This window comes from Procambarus clarkii, chromosome 17 (genome assembly GCF_040958095.1).
Source record: "Procambarus clarkii isolate CNS0578487 chromosome 17, FALCON_Pclarkii_2.0, whole genome shotgun sequence".
NCBI classification, from domain to species: Eukaryota; Metazoa; Arthropoda; class Malacostraca; order Decapoda; family Cambaridae; genus Procambarus; species Procambarus clarkii.
The window spans coordinates 33,969,587-33,990,277 of NC_091166.1; the positions used below are offsets into that span (position 1 = coordinate 33,969,587).

A 20,691-nucleotide genomic window follows, 5' to 3' on the forward strand; every position below is an offset into this window, starting at 1 on the left:
CGGGCTATTGACTTTACATGAATGTAAGAACTCTTGTGTATATAAGTAAACAAATAAATATTTACAAGACTTAATTATCGTCGCTGTCGGCCGCCACTCCTTGTATTATTGCCAACATATCTTGAGAATTCCCAAGATGCCAAGGCCGTGGGGAAAAGTACCAAGGTGGAAATTTCCCCATATGGCCTTGGCATCTTGGGAACTGTATGAATGTAAAATAAAATAAAAATAAAATGTTTATTTAGGTAAGGTACATACATACAATAAATTTTTACAAAGAATGGTTGACTTATAGGTAGAGCTAGTACATACAATGCCTAAAGCCACTATTACGCAAAGCGTTTCGGGCATGATAAACTTAAATGACAAGCTTAATACTAATTGAGCATAATGAGTAGAATGAAAACAAGAAATGTAACACAGGAGTTCTGAGTTGTTGTTTACAGGTGCTGTGTTGTTGCTCACAGAGAGGTAGTTTTGTCGCCCCTAAATCAACACAACAGAGAGGTAGTTGTTGCGTGCGAGTGCGTGTGGCCCTCAGCAGGAGCCACTACCACCATCACCATGAGGTATGAGGGACACTTAGTTAACTTACTCATACACGTTATGTATGAGGGACACTTAGTTAATCAACTTAGTGTTGACGTGAGCGCTCACCCATAACACATATATCAAACTGGTGACTGTACTTAAGGGTCAATTTAAGTATGTTTTAGATTTTGATTTTTTATTCAGGTAAAGGTACATACATTGAGTTACATACATAATGTTGGAGTTAAAGATAGAGATAGTACATTCAATACCTGAAGACACTAGTACGCATAGCGTTTCGGGCAAACTGATTTAGTGTGATTATATAATTAGTTTTTATTATTATTATTATTATTATTTTCTACCACAGACGTAGCCACACATTAACAATGCTAACCATCATATTTACATTTTTTTCTGTCTTCCATGGACAGGGCGAGAGATTTGTCAAACATACAGTTCAGGGATTTATTAAACAATCAACCACAGAAGGTGACTGTAGTGCTTTTAAAATGCTAGGCTAAGCTACATACGTAAATACATAAATACACTGATTTACGTCTGCCCTACATAAAGTGTTCGATGTGACTTTTGCATAGTGTCATTAATGTGCATTTAAAAAGGTGAAATGGAATTCTGATCAGCTTCCAAATATAATAAATAATAAATAAATAAATAAATGTTTATTTAGGTAATTTTGTTTATTTTGGCAAGTCATTGATATATATAAGAAATAGAATAAGTCCTAGGATGCTCTCGTGAGGCACTCCTGTGGTTAATGGAAGAGTAGGGAAAGTTATGTCATTGATGACTACATATTGGTGTCTGTCACTAAGATATAAATGGGGACAAGGCAAATGGGGAGAACTTCGACAAGCCACTGGCTTCCTGTCCTTGCCGAGCCACTACTGCTATGCTCCCTTAGGTAAATCAGGTATAATTAAGTATACCGTACTTCAAAGCAAGGCCTAGGATTCCACAGTAATGAAGTTTAAGTAAGAGGTAATTATGATATACTGTACAGTTAAAAATTCACATTTCAAAATTCTTATTCAAAAGAATGTGTGTACTGTACAAAGAACATAAAGAGTAATGTACAATTGTGGGGGCCTGAGTTACATAAACTAATGAAGCCACTATTATGCAAGGCATTTTGGGCAAACTGCATCAAAGGCCTTCCTCAGGTCAATGAAGAGGCCAATTGGTCAACTGGGGATGTCCAACTTGGTGCCTTCTCAGGGTCTGGCTGGCCTTTCTCTACCTTGATCATCCCTGTTGCAACTGTGCCTCTGAGCCATTCCCCTACAAGGTTTGTAGGGGAATGTAAATGTAGGGGTTTGTAAATTTGCTCTGTACCTAGTGTTACCCAATCTCCTAATTTTTATGTAATATGAAACAACCTTATCATTGTGTTCATTGCTGTCTTCTTTTATGTGCTAGCCATATGCTGTATTGTGACTACCAATTTTTGTCAACTACCATTCAAGCTGTCACTGCAATCAATCTTATATTGTTTCTGCTCTATTGTGCCTACCAATTTGTTGTCAACTACCATTTTAAGCTGTCATTGCAATCAATCTTAGCTACCTATGTGCTTTAATATACTGTACCTACAATTTTCTCTCATTTTTTTTTTTTTTCATTTCATGTAATCTGTTATCATTTTTTTGTCTATAAATTTTGCAAGTATTTACCTCCTTAAAATTTTCTTAGATTAAGGACCTGCCCGAAACGCTGCGCGTGCTAGTGGCTTTACAAGACTGTAATTACCATATTTGTATCCTCACATTCCTTATGTACATTCTTGTATATGCATAAATAAATAAATAAATAAATAGGTGCTCCTATTGGGTCATGATTGCCTGAGGATGCATTCCCTTTTTTTCTGGTGGTCATCATGCCACCACTGGTAGGACCATGTGTTGACTGGCCCATTTTACCTGAGGTAGATTCTGTCATTTTTTCATAATTAGGTTTTTTCGGGGTTCGTTTTTGTGGCACCCTCCACTCTCGGCGTTCAGGCCAATCCCAGTTCCATTGGCTCTCGTTTGGGGCCTTTTCTCCAGCTTTAGCTGCACCAGTCAGCATTGATGGAATTTTTGCCTGGGGATTTCACCCTTTACTGTTTGGGAGTTGTGGTGGTTCAAGTCATCCATCTTTATTTATTTATTTATTTTATTTATGTACAAGAAGGTACATTGGGTTTATGAGAGTACAAAGCATTGATGTTTTTGAACATGTATCTGTAAACATTTTTTAATTTTGCTAGAAATTACCTTCTTAAAATTATATGTTAGATTAAGGATCTGCCCGAAATGCTATGCGTGCTAGTGGCTTTACAAGAATGTATAATTTCAAGTCTCTGTATTCTAATAAACCCAATGTACCTTCTTGTATATAAATAAATAAATAAATAAATAACATCTGACTGTGTTCTTGATAATGATCTGTGATTTTATTTCAGAAGAGTACAAATGCATATGCAAGCATGGCAGCATCTGTTACAGGGTTTCATCATGACACCATGCACAAGGCTTCTAGTGAAAATGAACAGTCGAAGACACTGTCACAGCTTTCAGTCCACAAATGTCGGAGACAACAAATACACAAGTAAGAGACTTTTCTTAATTGTGTTTTAAATTTAGGTTGTGAAGTGTAATTATACTGTAGTTATTGTACATATACAAATGATTCAGTGTAATCATTGAATATATATACCCTGATGATTATTAATGGAAAAGAAATACAAATTGGCAAACTAACATTGCTTCTTCAAGCATTTTATTTGTTATTTGCCTTCCCTTCATATCTGAACTCAAAAATCTCACTAATACCCTTCGTCCTCTTGACATAAAGCTCGCCTTTAGACAAACTAACACTATTCATAGTAATCTGGTTCACACTACTGCTCCTGCTTCTAATGCTGCTGGTGTCCACTCTATTTCCTGTTCATCTTGTCCTCTCCAATGCTTTGAGGAAACTGGCAGTACACTACATGACAGACTTAAGGAACACAAATGATGTGTTAAGTCTGTAGATGCAAACAATGTTCTCTTCTGTCATGTTAGGAACTCTAATCATCCTATTGATTGGTCTTCTAAAATAATCTTTCCTGCTTCTACTCTTCACAGACACCGTCTTGTTGAATCAGCTCTGATACACAACCTACCTAACATGAACTTTAGTCCTGGCTTTGTTGCTGTTGACTCTTCCCTTTCACAGTACATACTCAAATGTTCTAAACTTTCTAACAAACATGACCTAACATAGGTCTACCACCCTTTTTCTTTCTTTTTCTTTTTTCGTTTTCTTTCTCTTATTCTTACCTGTCCCATTATTCCTTCACCAATTATTACACCCATCCCATTTGTACCTTTCTTCCTGTTTTTATCTTTTGCCTTACTCTTACTTTCTTCTAGATATTACCTTCTTCTCTTACCTGCTCCTCACATCACTCTTGCCTTACTTAATGTCCATGCCTCCCTCGCTCCCATCACAATCGATTTGACAAACAATGGTCCATGATGTTGTCCTAAACGTCGTCGTCTCTTCTCTTCTGGTGTGTGGTTTGGACATCAAATTGAAGATGTTGCATGCAAGTGCAGCTTAAGAACAGAAATATTCCCTAATTATTATATTATTATTATTATTACTGTATTCACACAGAAAATCATACTAATGTGATATAATGTATATCAATGAGAAAATCCACTAGGGCACTGAGGTGATGGGAACCTGCGTCACCTCAGGGAGGTAAGTAAAAAAAAAAATAATTAAACCCTAGGAATAGTCAAACAAACCTTTGACTTCAAGGAAAAGAAAGTGGTTATTCTACTATACAAATCTTTGGTGCAGTCCCCCAATTGGACTATTGTGTCCATGCTTGAAGACCTCGTCTTCAGAATGACACGTCTGTTTTGGAGAAAGTTTAACACAGTGACCAAATCATCCCAAAACTAAGTTGACTTGTACTAGGAATGGTTGAGGACCACAGGAATTGTACACGTACACAGGAGGGTGATCCTTCTGACTCCTTGGTGGCTGGCCCGGCCTTGGTGTCCAGTACTTCTCACCTGGTGTCCGAACCGAGGCATTTTTCCTTGGCAGTAGTTTACAGTATTTGCAGATTCTTTGAGGCTTTGTTTTCTGTGAACCCCTCAGTTGTCTGTAAAACTGTGCTGACTTTCTGGAGGCTTCCTCTGGTGAGGTGCTGGATTGTCCCCTGCTGTCTGTGCCTCGGTGAGGTGATGGGCCAGTCACTGGCCGTGGCTGATGTGATCTTTCAGTATGAAGCAATCTGTGGAAGATAGCTTCAAGGAGCCACTGGGGCTTCCCCAGAAATGGTGTTTTATTACATTCAATGCTGTGTTTATATCCCATATGACATAATAGCATTTTGTTTTTAAATTTAAGTCCATCAGATATCATCCATTGTTGTTTTAATAGCCTGTACAATATTGTATTGTAGAAACTATTTATTAATTTAACCCCTTAACTGCACGGCCTCCAAATATGACACCCCCCCCCCCCCCCAGTGTGCAGGAAATAAAATCTTTGGAAAAAATTCTTTTCTGTTTTGAAAGTGTCAAAAACTCTTTCCTGATTATGGGTATAGTAACAGGAGGTCGAAATTGTACGTACTTTGGCTACTATGGGGTCCGTAAGTTCGTGTGTGACGTCATCATTCCCTGGTTGCCTGTGGCGTACGCCCCTAGGACCGACCGGTAGGGCTCTTGGGGCAGGATGCACGAGTTGCAGCGAATATATTTTTGTTCATTTTCTACGCACAGTTCCAAATACATTTTATATGCTTTTACGTGCCAATCCTATGTATAATGAACATGTACACTATATTATGACAGTAGAACATCCGTATTGTCCGAAAACACTGTATTTCGTGCATGACACATGTGTACACATATCCGGCACATATTTCCATTATATTATGCTAATTTATGTATATATATATACAGTCTATTTACACACTATATACATTCACCATCAACACACTCAGAACTCCACGAGTGTCAGCCGCCACACCCTCACTCCTCCAACATCCAGTCTCTCCCTCACTCCTCCAACATCTTACTTGCCAACATTGCTCCTCCCACCATACTGTTATTGTTTGTATTACACTATTTACACATATTATGTATACCTATCTACATGTTTTATTCACCAGAACTATGCAAGTAAGCCGGTATTTTGTCCAAACTTTACAGTAGCCACCATACACTGCATGAGAAATCACACAGCAGCCAGAAGACGACACTACGATTACATCACCTCCCTCACCAACATAGCTCCTTCGAACATACTGTACTCCTGTTGCTGTTACTACACTATATACACACATTGTATATACCCATGTACAAATGTGCTCACCATAGCGAACCACTGAGCTAGTATGATGAGTAAAACAAGAGTGGCTGTCACACACAGTGAGGCTACCTCGATTCTCTCCCTCGCCACAATTCCTCCTCCCACAATACTACGCACATATGTACATGGGTATATACACACATTGTATATAACCATATACATATGTGTTCACCATAGCGAACCATTAAGCTAGTATGATGAGCAAAATAAGAGTGGCTGTTACACACAGGCTACCTCGATTCTCTCCCTCACCACAATTCCTCCCACAATACTATGCACAGTGCTTATTATCACCACAATCCTGCTGTTATCACAATACTGATCACTAAATCCTGTAAATACATAATTGACCACAAGTTTATTTTGTAAAGGAACCCAAGTCGTTTGAAGATTCCTAGATGGACGAAATAATGCTGTGGTGCTGTGGCTAGTGCTGTGAACATCGTGAACAGCATTGAATCACTAATATTTGAACATTGTACACAGTCATTATCACATTCAGGCTCTTCTGTAATACTATCATGGCTAAATAATACAAGTTATATATATTGTCTGGGGAAAGCCCATCAGCTCCCCGGAGCTATCCAGGCTGAATGGATATGTATAACTTTCTGGCCTCAGTCAATGCATGGAGTTCTTGCCTACTGGGGACCACGAGCCAGAACCTGGCCCCCTCTAGAGAGGCACAAGGAGCACTGGCCTATAGGGACCCCCCTTATGATTGGGAGCATTCTATGTCTGCCATCGACTGGGATAGGCACCCAGAAAGGTAGGCGCCCCAAAACAAACCCCTATTCTGGTAAACTATTGCGACCGAAGACCGAAGAAGTGAACAGAACTCCCCAAACGAAAATTATCAAACAAGCATGACGTCATCATGTCGCTGCGCTGCTGTCTGTGCAACCCCCCTCCCCCTCCCCGGGAGGGGTGTAATGATCTGGTGCTCAGTTCATAGCTCTTCACTCTCTCCTTCTCCCCTCTTCCTTTTCTCCCCTCTCCCCTTGCCGTCATTCGTCTCTCCCCCTCCCTTTGGTCATCCCTCCCATTTGTCATAGTCCAACTTCGCTGGTCATATCCCTGAGTCATGTGAAGGGATACACATGACTCGGTTTTCTGGGGGAGCCTCATCGGCTCCCCCAGAAAACTAGCGTTGAATGTAATGAAATGCCATTTTCTGGCTGAGTCCCAGAGGCTCCCCGGCATCCCTCCCTCCCTCTGATAGGCGGTGTTTTTGCGTTTTTGACATCCAGCCTAAGAACTAACAGTTGGGTCGTTGACGGTGGGGTTTGGGGCTTCCCCCCTTCTCCCTTCTGGGAGGCGTGGTTGCGCAGACAGCAGCACGGTGACATGATTACGTCATGCTTGTTTGCTAATTTTCGTTTGGGGAGTTCTGTCCACTTGTTCGGTCTTCGGTCGCAATAGTTTACCAGAATAATGGTTTGTTTTGGGGCGCCTACCTTTCTGGGTCCCTATCCCGGTCGATGGCAGACATAGAATGCTCCCAATCATAAGGGGGAGTCTCTATAGGCCATTACTCCTCGTGCCTCTCTAGAGGGGGCCAGGTTCTGGCTCGTGGTTCCCGGTAGGCAAGAACTCCATGCATTGACTGATACCAGAAAGTTATACATATCCATTCAGCTTGGATAGCTCCGGGGAGCCTCCGGGACTCACCCAGAAAATGGCGTTTTATTACATTGAATGCTAGTTTTTTTACGTTATTAGGCGATGCTGTGGTCACAAGCTGAACAGCAGTGCTGTGAGCTCATGCAGCATGTGCCGACCTTGGTTGCTCACTCAATACTGAGGCTCTCACACCCGGGAATGCGTACCACGATTTTTTTTAAAGATGGCATCTGTTTACAAGAGCCCTGAGGAAGCTGATGTGAACCCCAAGTAGCCGCGGGAGTTTTGAATGGAACGTGAAAAATACAAATACCCGGAGGTGCGTAGCACACACCAGACGTGGGCCTGCAGGCACGTTGCGCAGTTAAAGGGTTAATGAAACACACATTCTAACTTGCATTATATATTCAGTACAATATTTGGCTTCCACAAAAATTGTTTTAAAGCACATCAGAAATTTGAACTTATATTCAAGTACTGTATGATCATACATAATTTTTTTTTATGTTATGTGTAATATCCAATTCTTTAATTTTTTTATCTGCAGCACACGATGGTCCATTGTCTGGCATCAGAGTTATTGATTTGACAAGAATACTTGCTGGCCCATTTGCAACTATGGTTCTTGGTGATTTTGGTGCAGAAATTATTAAGGTATTAATGAGCTATGAAGAGATATAATGCTACCGATTAATATTTTTATGTCCTAATGATGTGTTTTACCCTCATCAGTAATTTACCGAAGACTTCCTGAAGACACTAATATGTGTCATTCGATTGATCTCAGGATTTCCTAAAAATTACATCCGTAACCACTCTATTTGCACTTTCATAAGGAAAGTTTTGAAATACATGAACAAAGTGTGGAGAGACCTTATTAGTGGACCAACCTAAGTATCGGGGGACGAACAGAAATCACCTAGACCAACCACCTCATTACTGAAGATGATATGATTGCTCTTCCCAGGCATACTTTCTTTTGTTCTACTCTGTAATTTTAGTTTAGTTTTTGTCGAAAAATAAATGAGTAATGTTGAAATGTTCATAAACGTGTATATGTATATTCAACATTGTCACACAATCTATTATCAATACCATATACCTTTTTTCTGTGGAGAGTCCCTTCGGCTTCCCGGGGTTTACTGGGTTGATATGCATGTATTAGACTATGACAACAGTCCTTCGAATGGAGTTCTAATGCCAACCGGAGACCACGAGCCAGAACCTGGCCCCCTCAGAGAGGCACAAGGCAACCCGTTCTCGCACTTGCTTACAGTCAATATTGGCTTATTTAATAAGTGCATATGTGACATACTAATTGATTGTGAATATTTTAGTTTACTTTGAAAAGCTTCATAGAAAACACCGACCTCACCTAACCTTCTTAGTATGTTAAGACAAGCATCTTATTGCTTCTTAATTACAATTATTACTTAACCTATACCGTTGATAGGTTAAGTAATAATTGTAAATAAGAAGCAATAAGATGCTTATCTTAACATACTAAGAAGGTTAGGTGAGGTCGGTGTTTTCTATGAAGCTTTTCAAGGTAAACTAAAATATTCACAATCAATTAGTATGTCACATATGCACTTATTAAGTAAGCCAATATTGACTATAAGCAAGTGCGAGAACGCATGAGGAGCAATGGCTTATAGAAACCCCCTTGTGGTTGGTAGCATTCTGTGTCTGCCATCGCCCAGATTAGGCACATTTGCAAAGGTTTTGACAATAAATTTATAGTTATAACCCCCAAAATAACTTACATAACTTAAGAAGAGTATAAACATTTTAAGCATTGCAGAGTGGGGCTCTGAGAATCCTGTTACATTTACAGTTGGGCAAGTGGCAGGGGGCCAGAATACTAGTGTTAATTAAGAAAATAGGGATACATATATTGACAAAATGGTCATTGCTTCTCTATCCCACCATGCTTGCTTGTGTTCTTCCATCCACCTCCAATTCCTCTGGTAATTTCTGAGAAATGGCTTTTTTATTTTTATATGTATGAGAGTTCTTATATTCTTGTACAGCCACTAGCACGCATACCATTTCAGGCAAGTCCTTAATCCTAATTTTCCCCAGAATACGACCCGCCAAATCGTTTAACAGCCAGGTACCATTTACTGCTGGGTGAACAGAGGTTACATTTAAGGATTGGCGCCCAGTCAATCCATCCTGGATTGGATATGAACACAGGCCAAAGCGCTCACGAAGCACCGGGCAAATGCTTTACCACTGTGCCACGTGGACTGCTTATAAACAGTAGAAAACTACCAACCAATCACCTTAATCTCATATCTGCAAGCTAATACATATATCTCAAATTTTTATTAGAGTAACATAGGTAGTGATGATCTGGCTACATCTGTTAGGGGTTCACATGTTAGCCTACCTCGAAAATTGGCTTGTTTGGACCCGCCAGCCAATCCACATGTCAATTGTCCAGGGATCTGGTTCTTTCCCATCTTGCCAGGTTCAGGTTCTTGTTGAACTGGCAGAAGTCCCAGTTGGTTCCTCCCGAAGTTTAGACTTGGATGGGCCTTGTTTGGAACTCTTGGTCAGCATCTCTGTCCTTGCCTCCTACAACCCTGCTCTACCTGTAGCATCATTGTTGACTAGTGTTAGATTGGCTTGTTCTGGGTGACTCAGCGCCCCCTCTTGTGTGGACACTGAGTTATAGAGTTGTGTGGGGAACCTGAACTTTGCCTGCATGGCATTTCCCCTTCCCCTGGGCAAGGTTTGACTCTGGGCGCTGTACTGCTTCCTCCAGTTTTGCCCACTTTGCCTCTGTTGGGGCCATCAGGTTCAAGCCCCTCCTGCCATTTGATGACTCTTGGTTCTCAAGATTCTACTTCAGGCTTTTTGGGGTTTGGATCCATTCATGTGGATTATCTCTATTTTGTCCCATCTCCACAGAGTGGACCATCAACAACACATCCTTCCACAGGCATTGTTAGACGCTGTCATCCCAAGGTGAACTTCGTGTAAGTATGGAACTGGCTTTTTCCCTACTACATGGCTCCATTACCTGCTTGCGAGGCTCTCATGGTGGATGACTTTTGGCTTGACTGATCAAGGAGGGGTTCATTTACCTCTTTGTCTCAGTTCAGTTGTTGCTCTGGGTGCTATCCAGTCTAGAGTCGTACTTTGGGAGGGTGGTTCTTCAGGCTCGTTGGTGCCAAGCTCGGCCATGTTTTCCAGCTTTTTTAGTCTCGTGTCTGAATGTGGGAATTTTCTCGCAGCTTCACCTCTCATCAGCAGATCAATCTGGTGACATACCTCGCTGGTTCACCCTTGTCCTTTGCTGTATGCATCTTGAAATTCTGATGCAGATTTATGGTCATTTGTATGGTGAGCAGGTGGGTGTGTTTTTGGTGTCCATCCTGCATTTAAGTTTGTAGCATCAGTATGAAGTTGCCTGGCTTTTGTTTTGCCTCTTACTCTCTCTCTCTCTCTCTCCATCGTTTTTCTTTGGTGTTCGTTTAGGTAGTCCTACCCTGTCCTTGTGGTTGCTTTTAGATCAGATTCTTATGCCTAATACTGTCCCATCATATCGTTTGGCATTGGCAAAGGCCCTGTTGCTTGCATTTGGTGTTTTTTGTTTGTTTGCAGGGATATTCCTGTGTGGGCCCCTAAGCCTCTGGCTGGCCCACTAAGTGTTGCTTGTTTCTGTTTTACTTTGGTGGAGTATGAGTATTTATGACTCGTATGTTCACTTCAGTAAGATTTTGCCCCATGTGTTTAACAACTTTTTCTGCTCTGTTGAATGTAAGTTGAAATCTTATTGGGTTTGTAACTCTGCACTGTGTTAGCTAATGTTCCAGTGGTCTGTCGGGCATTTCTCCAGTGCCATTTGGTGCTGACACGGCTGCAGCATCATTCCACAAGCTGTCTTGGTCATTCTTGCAACTCCAGCTGATTCATGATCCTGAGCCATCTTGGTCTCTTGACAGTGTCTTGGTGTTTCTGCACAAGTAAATAACTCCTTCTTGCAAATGTTTTGCAAGAAATGCAAAATAGCCCTGTTGGAAAGCAGAGGTGTAATAGGTACACAGAGAGAATTCTATCATCCATTAAGGACCCCACACACTCCCTCTACACATAAGGGGCATAACTAATTGACCTCTCATGGTGTTCAAGCAAGAACATGATAAACCCCTACTAAGGATGCCTGATCAACCAGGCTGTGATTCATATGTCAGGCTGCGAGCAGCTGTGTCCAACAGTCTGGTTGACCAGACCACCAACCATGAGGCCTGATCAGAGACCAGGCTGCAGGGACATTGAACCAACAAGAAGTAGGGCTCTACCAGAAAGAAGTGTTTCATTATATTCAATGTTGGTTTTATTGTTTTGGAAGGTTGATAATTATGTACAGATTGTGAAGTATAGAGAAAACCTTACATAGTGGCTCTACTGATAATTGAAAATACATCTTAAAGATAAAATATCTCTAGAAATGTCAATGTTATTAGACCAATGTTATCATGACCATATGTACAGCACAATACTAGACAATACTAGTACAGTATATTCTTTTTCAACCTGTATATTATGCTTGCTTTGAATTGCTTCTATGCTATATTAATATGTTTGTGGTTTTTGCTTGATTTTACTTAGGTGGAACGACCTGATAAAGGAGATGAAACTCGGAGTTGGGGTCCTCCTTTTCTAGGAACAGAGAGCTGTTACTTCCTTAGTGTGAACCGCAATAAGAAAAGTATTGCTGTTAATCTCAAACACCCAGAGGGAGTGTCTGTTATGCATGATCTAGCCAAATGTAGTGATGTATTAATAGAAAACTACATTCCTGGGGTGCTTGATCGTTTAGGATTAGGGTATGACAAACTTAAGGTAGTTGCACCTCATTTGGTATATTGTACCATATCTGGATATGGATCCTCTGGTCCATATCATAACAGACCTGGATATGATGTCATGGCAGCCTCTGTTGGTGGCCTCCTTGGGGTCACTGGACCAGAAGGAGGAGAACCATGTAAGGTTGGGGTCGCCATGACTGATTTAACAACTGGACTGTATGCTCATGGGGCAATAATGGCTGCATTACTTGATAGACAAAAAACTGGATGTGGACAGAAAGTTGACTGCAGTTTGCTGGCTACTCAAATATCGTGTATGGTGAACCTAGCATCCAACTTTTTGAATGGAGGAAAAGAGGCAAAGAAATGGGGAACTGCTCACGAGAGCATAGTACCATATCAGGCTTTTCCAACAAATGATGGGTGTCTTACTGTTGGTGCTTTGAGCAATAAGCAGTTTTCAGCTTTATGTCAAACGATTGGTCTAGAAAATCTTTTACAGGACGAGCGTTTTTCTACAAATGCTCTTAGAGTAACAAATCGAGTAGCACTTATCAGTGCACTCAGTCAAACTTTTCAGCAGAAATCAACAAAGGAATGGCTCGCCATTCTTGATGGCTGTTCTTTTCCTTATGCACCTATCAATTCAATATCCCAGGCCTTCTCTGATCCCCAAGTAATCCATGATCAGATGATACAGATAATTGAACATCCAAGTATAGGGGAAATAAAACAGGTAGCTCCAGCAGTGTCATTTAGTTCTTCTCTAAACAAAATCAGAACAGCCCCACCAGTTCTTGGGCAGCACACAAGATATGTACTTTTGGATATCCTCCAGTATTCAGTTGAAAAAGTTGAAGAACTTAAAAAACAAGGTGTAATATATGGTGCATAATATCTATTAATTTGGCTGCTATGTAATAAGTTGCTATTTAATCACACAATTAAATGAGGATTGCCTCAGCAAGCATATATATGAGATAATGAAAGAAACAAGAATAAATTGGCATAAGGGACAAACAGAAAGACAAAGAATAGGTTACAAGAATTGTTGTGGCAGCATTGAAGTGAGGAAAGTGAATCACACCACCATCTAGTGCTGCAGTGAAGCCCAAGGAAACAATCAGTGGCATAAAGGTTTACCTTCACTTGCCCCTCTTTAGTACTGCACTCTGATCACCATGGGTACCCCTTACTCTAATAGGCAAACCCCTCATTCACACAAAAGGTGGCGGCCCTTCCATTGTGCTGTTCAACGACTGCCTGTATGCTCCCACTCTTTCGTGATATGTGGGCTTGGTGTAGCTCCATGCTGATGTGCCTTTGCTGTCTGCATCCATCGTAACAGAGGAATTTTGGGCTTGCTTGTATTTGGCTTCATATATGTGGATTCTAGCCTTCATGGGGTTCCAATTTCAGTGGGTTTGCGAGGACATTGAGGCACTCATCTCCTGGCTTGGTACTCCTGTTTTGGAGTCTACTATGGCAGGATCAGCAGCTTTACTTCAGGAGGTAGTGGCCATATTCCACACTATGTGCTTTGCATGTCGACAGGCTGCTTTAACCCTGTCTTTAAAATCAGCTTCGGTCCCCTGGATCTCATGTCCACCTCCACTTTTTTGCCTCTCCACTTTCCAGAGGGTGTTGGTTTGTTTTTATCTCCTGCAGCTGTATCTTGTCAGCCAATTTTGGACTTGGTGCATTCTCGTGGTTTCTGGTCTCATTCCTGGAGGTGGTCGGGCAGAGCTGGGACGTTGCCTGCTATTAGTTAATCCCTATGCTGCACACCTGTTAATAGCTGACATCCCCGTGGTGTACAAACAACATTGTTCTGAATTTGTTTTTTATTTTAGCATTGTTAATTAGCATCCAGGAAACACAAACATCCAAGTATAAAGTCTCTATCTCTTGTGGTTTAGCTGTAGTGGCCCAGAGAAGTTGCATTATAATCTAATCTAACTTCATCTCAGGGGATTGAAGAATTAAAATTTTGATACGTTAGATATGTTATTTTTTGAGCCTGTCAACTCGGTTAGAAATCTGGACATTTACTTTGATTTGTCATTGTTATTTGGTGGGCACATAAATCAGATTGTTAAATATTGCAATTTTTTCATTCGTAAGCTCTAGGAAATTTGAAAATTTATTCCTCATCCATTCATTTGTTTTCTCTAGAATTGATTTTTGTAATTTCTTATGGGTTTGCCAAACTATTTGTTAAATTGATTATAATGAATTGAGCAACTACACTTGTATTCTCACTTCATTTGGAGTTTAAACTAGTTCCTATTTGTTTGAGCTACATTGGCTCCCTGTAAAGGCAAGGATTGACTTTAAATACTGTGTTTATTGACATTGAACACTATTAAGTTAAAGGAACCCAAGTATTTGAATGATTTACAAATTCCTTTTACATCAGACTCTGGAATGCTGCAGATTGTCACGAATCCCTTCAGGTTGGTTGAGCCTCATGCTTCCTGCTCCCGTCGAGGCCACTAAAAATGGTAGCCCTCTGGTAAATTATATCGGTCATTGCTTATGTGGTCTGTGTGTGTGTTAAGACTCGAAACTCTGTTAAGAGTTTTAAGTCTCGGTAGAAGGCATACCCGGTAGCTCTTTTCTAGACCTTATGATCCTGATTATCATTCTGTATCTTTGGAATATAAAGTGTAGTATTTTTATATGGTATCATTTATTGCACAAAGTTCAGGCACATGGGAATTTGAGCACTACAAATTATTCTACTATTATCATGATAATATTAATAATCATTACAGTACTATTAATATTATGCGTATCCCATAAATTGTTCATTACAAATAATGATGATTATGATTACCTTGTAATGTGGATGTGTTATTGTATCATATAAACAGCTTAACTGGTACTGAAATGGTCATAAAGCAGGGTATTGATACAGTAATGCTCTAGTTATATCAAACCAACTCTTTATTGAAATCAATAAACATTTAATGCATTATATAATATTTGTATTTAAAAACAAGTCATAAAACATTACAACCATAAAGTAAATTTTCCAAATATCAAAGATGTGTGTTCTCAGCCTAAAATTAAATGCCAACTGCTTAGTGTATAAATAATCGTGCATTATTCCCTATGATAGTTTTTCCTATTCTTCCCCTCAATGTAATTACATGCACTAGTTCTTTTACATCTTTTTCTAATGTATAGGCTACATTAGTACAATAATGTACCGGCTAATGGCTACAGCTTGGACAGAGGAGGAAGTATTCATATATATTTTGTAATTCTATATTTGAATGTGTTCTTGATGAATTAATGATTATATAGTCCCTCTTGTAAAATGTTATATAATGACTCCTCACATGGACAACATCTGCAACAATACAGTACAGTCATATCTGTTGGTTTCGTTTGAGTATTTATCAGAATGTGTGTATCCAACAATATTTTATGAACTCTACAAAGGCTTTTATATACATGGTGTGTGTTGTGTAGCCATGTTGATATGTATGCACTGCATGCTATATAACCATGTTGCTCTATGCACACTGCATGCTCTATAACTATGTTGCTCTTTGCACACTGCATGTTATCTAACCATGTTGCTCTTTGCACACTGCACTCTATATAACCATGTTGTTCTATGCACACTGCATGCTATATACCTGTATTGCTATGCACAAAAAAGGAATTAGAATAGCAGAACTACACCAAGGAACTGCATATGTGATTATTTTATTTAAAGATATCAACTTGAATCCAGGTTTCTTCCTAAAATAAGTGATAAGTGAAATGTAACACAAGAATATTTATGGTATAAAATACAGTATTATTTTTCTATCACAAAGGCCAGTTGACATTATCTACACTTACAATACACCTCTGATGACAAAATTATTGACATGAATTTTAGCAACTCAGAGAAATTGCCTGTTAAAAAAGTTACTACTGAACACAAAAAAATACTACACAATTTTTGGGGGCCTAATGTATAAACACAGGATGTAGTGAATACTTGAATTTATATAAAAAATATATGTTCAATATTTATATAAAATGTCAGATTATTTACTATACATGTGAAAATTAGTTAATAATTTGTGCCTAATATGTATAAATTCAAGAATTCACTAGTTCCTGCAAGTATAAATTATATAAATAAGCCTACCCACATATATGTAAAGACAGGAATATGATATTTTATCCCGTCCGACACCCTTATCAAGTCGTAACTTATATTTTCAGTATTCATATAAAATATCATTTATCATTTAGGAGGATTTAAAATAATTTAAATCATTTAATTTAATTATTTATCATAATTAGTAAATACCTGTACCACATTATCTTACCACTATAAATCCATGCAATTTTCTACTAGGTCTCTCTTCATCTTGAATATGCCATAATTATATATAATAAGTGGTTGGAGAGAGACCTTGAGGGTTATGTTTGGTTGAAGGTGGTGGTAAGTTGGGTGTCTGTTGATATGATGATGGAGAATATCTTATGTCTGGATTTTCTGAAGGAGGATAAGATCTTTCTTGGTCCGTTGGTGAGAAGCCAGTGTTTTGTTTATATGGAGGAGGGTAGGCTCTTGCCGTTGGTGAAGAATATTGCCTTTCTTGGTGTGATTCAAAATCGGCATTCCTTGGAGCACGTATGACAGCGTTACCTTCTGCCAGGTTTATTCGTGGTAATGCTACTGGAGAGAGAGTGGTAAGTATTATACTGTGTTATATTTATTTTGTTTATACTGATAAATAAGTTGTCAGTTAAACTGAGTACATACTGTGTCTTAGCAATATGATAGATGCAAGGAAGATGTATTGAGTGGTAAATTAAATTTTACTTGAATTATGTTTTTAATAAATTATTTCAGTATTTCCTTGCAAGAGTTTATAGTATCGTTTTATGGAAGACTAAAGATGCATATGTAAAATGTTTCTGCATCTAAAATTATATTGTACACTGTACTAGGTTTTTAACTTCACGATGTACTAAATTAAGATGTCATGAAATGAATATACAGATATATATAAATTTTTTTACTTAATATTGTCTGTCCATTATACCCTGTTTAACCCTCAGTATGTGGTTATCATTATACTGCACTCTGATTCACTGGGAAATGAGGCATTGTCATCTGTTGAGTTAAACTATCATTGTCTAGGTTTTCCAAGTATGATGCTAATATGTATAGTGTATAATAGCTGTGTGGGGCTGTAATGGAGGTTACCTTGGCACATGAAAAAATCCTGCTATTGTTTCATGGTTACCTTACTATGTGATTGCGAGTATTGTTGCAAATCCAGTAAGTGTTATTGTATAAAATTCTATCGTAATTACATATGTGTACCAATTATGTTCAAATGGTTTTCACAACCCTATGATTGTAATGAAGTATACCAGGACAGCTAATCATTATTTGAACATACAGGCAATAATAAATGAACTACAGATAGTCTATTGAACCAAATGAGGCAACTCTTATTTATATCCATATAAATAGCAGCTACTTTGTATGGGCCAATACAAGATAACTCCTATTTATAATGATATAAATAGGAGCTCCCTCATATGGTATATTAGGCCTATTTAAGGCAGCCCCTATTTATATCGATATAAATATGAGCTGTCTCGAATGGGGCCATATGAGGCAGCTCCTATATATAAGGATATAAATAGGAGCAGCCTCATATGGGCATATGTATTTATATTGCTCCTAACATACATATAATCGATTGCTTAGACATCTAAGGATGATATATATGGCTTGGGACAAATTGTTTTGGCGACAGAGCTGTCGCGATGACAGATGAAGCAGGCGCCATGGGCTGCCACACGATGAAATTGTATATATATAACCATGTATACAGTATATATACATGGATGTAATGAAGTTTTCAACCACATGTTGAAAATGTACTGAAGTATATAAAACTTTACTGAAACATTGTCGAGTTACATATTGTAGGCCCTATGAACATTATCCATTACATAGTAATGCACTATCGCAGTTTTTGTGAATTATATGCTTATAAATCAAGTTATTTAACATTCATACTGTAGTAAATACATGAAAACAAGTGAAAAACAATAAAAAAACATCAAAGGTGAGCACTAGTCATATGTTATATACGGCAGTGTTAGCAGTAATTTCCGGGTAGACGAGACTCGACAGCCTTGGGAAGGCAGCTCGTCTAGGGGAAGGAAAACCCTGATCTCAAACCTCTGCTGCCTCGCTGCCATACCCACTTTTGGGATGCGCTTCAGGAGTCAACCTCGAGGAAAAATCCGGAGCTGGAGCCCCTAAGGCAGTTCGTTGTTGACTTCAACCTCGTTCTGGCAGCTCCTGTGATGGCGCTGGAACCAAACGTATTGGTGTTTGCCTTTCATTGGACAATTTCAGCAATGCAGAGATGGGGAGGAGAGACCTTCTGCATGGGTAACAGCTTCTCCATATGATCTACCCAGGCTTTGAGCCCTGGAGATGACACTCCAGCCTCGGCAACCGGATGCAACTCTATAGTCTTCCAAGACTGCAGCATGCCTACTTAGCAGTCGTTATTGGGTTTTGCCAGTTGCCTCCACACACACACACCACTGCGCAATCTTTCACAACTTGTCCAACCAGTAAAAATATACATATTTATGTTTTCAGTTTTTCTTACATTTTGCATACAAATGAATAATTCTATAAGGAAAAATATTTTTGGGGATTTTTATTTATTTTCTGGGGGGAGCCCCCATTGGCTCCCCGGAGCTATACAGGCTGATATGCTAATGTCAGACTTTGGCATCAGTCATGTGTATGGAGTTCTGTGGGCCTATTGGGAACCACGAGCTAGAACCTGGCCCCCTCAGAGAGGCAAGGGGAGCAATGGCCTATAGAAACCACCGTGTGGTTGGAAGCATTCTGTGTCTGCCATCGACTGGATTGGGAACCCAGAAAGGTAAGCGTCCCAAAACAAACCCTTATTCTGGTTAAAATTGCTACCTAAAGCCGAACTAGTGGATAGAACTCCCCAAAAAAGATACGAGCAAACTAGCATGATGTCACACATAACCGCGCCGCTGTCTGCACAGCTTCCCCCTCCTCGGGAGGGGGAAGGGGGAGCTTCAGACCCCCACGCCGGCAATCCGCACCTCAGTTCTTCGGCTGATGATAAAGGCACTGATTGTGTGCTCCAGCTCCAGTGGTTGTTTCAGCACTGTACCTAGAGTGTTGTGTCTGTTTTCTAGGTGGTGCGTGAGCTGGGAGTGAGTCTCCAGCACTCAGGCTGCCTGCACCTAGGGTTCCCTTCCCTAGGTGCCCTGTAAGTACTGCCCTTGAGGCTTGGGGTTACCTTCCACAAGTTCCTTGGGTCCTGCTTCTTCTAGGCCGTTTGCTGCTCGGTTTTCGGCCACCCTTTGTGTGATAGAGATTTCTGTCTCCCTTGTTCACCTTAGGGTAAGGGGCAGTTTGCACTGGTAGGGGCGCAGGGTACTGCACAGCTTGTTTTTACCAATCATAGTGGCCGGCTCTATTCCGCCTGGGTACGCTGTACTCTTGCAGGGTTTTCTTTTTCTTTTTGTTTGTCTACCTGGTGGGGGGTCTGCCTTTGGTTCTTTCCCCCTTTTGTCCTGAGTTCTCTTCCTTCTTCCGGTGGTTCCCCCTGCTAGGTCCCCATGAGTGTACATGTTCCAGGGGTTCAGTTCTTAGAAAGTTGTTTGGTAGACATGGGCACCGGTTAGCAGTACCCTGCCTGGGATTACCTGAGCGCGAGTCCTTTTACAGTAAAAGCTCAGGACCCTGGGATACCCTTAGGGGGAGTGTGGGCCTGATGGATGTGGCCCCGAAGTCCCCCCCTCGCTTTGTGTGAGTTGTCGAGGGTTGCTTTGTCCCCTTGTCTCAAGGCAACTCTCTCGGTCTTGCCTCCGTCTGCTGCCTGTGGGGTCGGTGACACCTTCGGCCCCGAGTCCTGAGAGTTTTGTTGCTTGTTTGTGACTCGGTTACCCAGTCTTATGCTGACTATGTGGGTGCAGGCAGCACGAGCGTTGCACTTTGGATTTCGGTGGCAACGCGCTAGGTTGTTTGCTCCCCGGAAGCCTCAAGGCTGCCCCGTTTTGGTTGGTGGTCTTGTTGGGTCACCCGTCCCCCCTTGCATCCGGGTCCTTCCCGTCTGTGGGTTCAGGGTCAGGGCGGGGTTTCTATGGTTTTGAGACTCGGTTGGTCTCGGGGAATTCCCCTTCCGGGATAGTGACGGGGGCATTCGAGTCTGTTCCTCCAGCCGTGTTGTAAGAGTCTACCAGTGGGCTCCCTTCCTTTGTGCTTTTCATGGCTGCCCCAGTTTTTTCTTGAGGC

General features: G+C 40.4%; 2 protein-coding genes across 9 annotated transcripts in view; one reads left to right on the forward strand and one right to left on the reverse strand.

Annotated features, from left to right (window-relative positions):
- Positions 1–158: 158 nt before the first annotated feature.
- On the forward strand, positions 159–17,400 carry LOC123772377 (succinate--hydroxymethylglutarate CoA-transferase). 5 transcript variants are annotated; one of them, XM_069325808.1, is made up of 4 exons: positions 159–569; positions 2,999–3,141; positions 8,084–8,190; positions 12,160–17,400. In XM_069325808.1, the coding sequence occupies exons 1-4, from the start codon at positions 565–567 to the stop codon at positions 13,252–13,254; spliced, it is 1,350 nt and encodes a 449-aa protein (XP_069181909.1). In that variant the 5' UTR covers positions 159–564; the 3' UTR covers positions 13,255–17,400. The 5 variants fall into 5 exon arrangements, with proteins under 5 accessions (XP_069181909.1, XP_045621423.2, XP_045621424.2 ...); XM_045765467.2 differs by having other exon boundaries at positions 162–569; positions 2,996–3,141; XM_045765468.2 differs by lacking the exon at positions 159–569 and adding an exon at positions 591–705 and having other exon boundaries at positions 2,996–3,141.
- Positions 15,286–20,691, reverse strand: part of LOC123772375 (uncharacterized) — a 40,425-nt gene continuing 35,019 nt past the window's right edge. For 3 of the 4 annotated variants that reach the window (XM_045765463.2, XM_045765464.2, XM_045765465.2), the window contains exon 9: positions 15,286–17,049. In XM_045765463.2, the coding sequence (XP_045621419.2) occupies positions 16,754–17,049 (296 nt within the window). In that variant the 3' untranslated portion in view covers positions 15,286–16,753. The remainder of the gene's footprint in view (positions 17,050–20,691) is intronic. The other variant, XM_069325805.1, reaches the window with a different exon arrangement.

Bases quoted from the DNA above. Each gene is read 5' to 3' on its own strand.
- LOC123772377 (XM_045765467.2), top strand. The intron at 3,142-8,083 runs GTAAGAGACTTT...TTTTATCTGCAG, and splicing joins CGGAGACAACAAATACACAA to CACACGATGGTCCATTGTCT. The intron at 8,191-12,159 runs GTATTAATGAGC...GATTTTACTTAG, and splicing joins TTGGTGCAGAAATTATTAAG to GTGGAACGACCTGATAAAGG.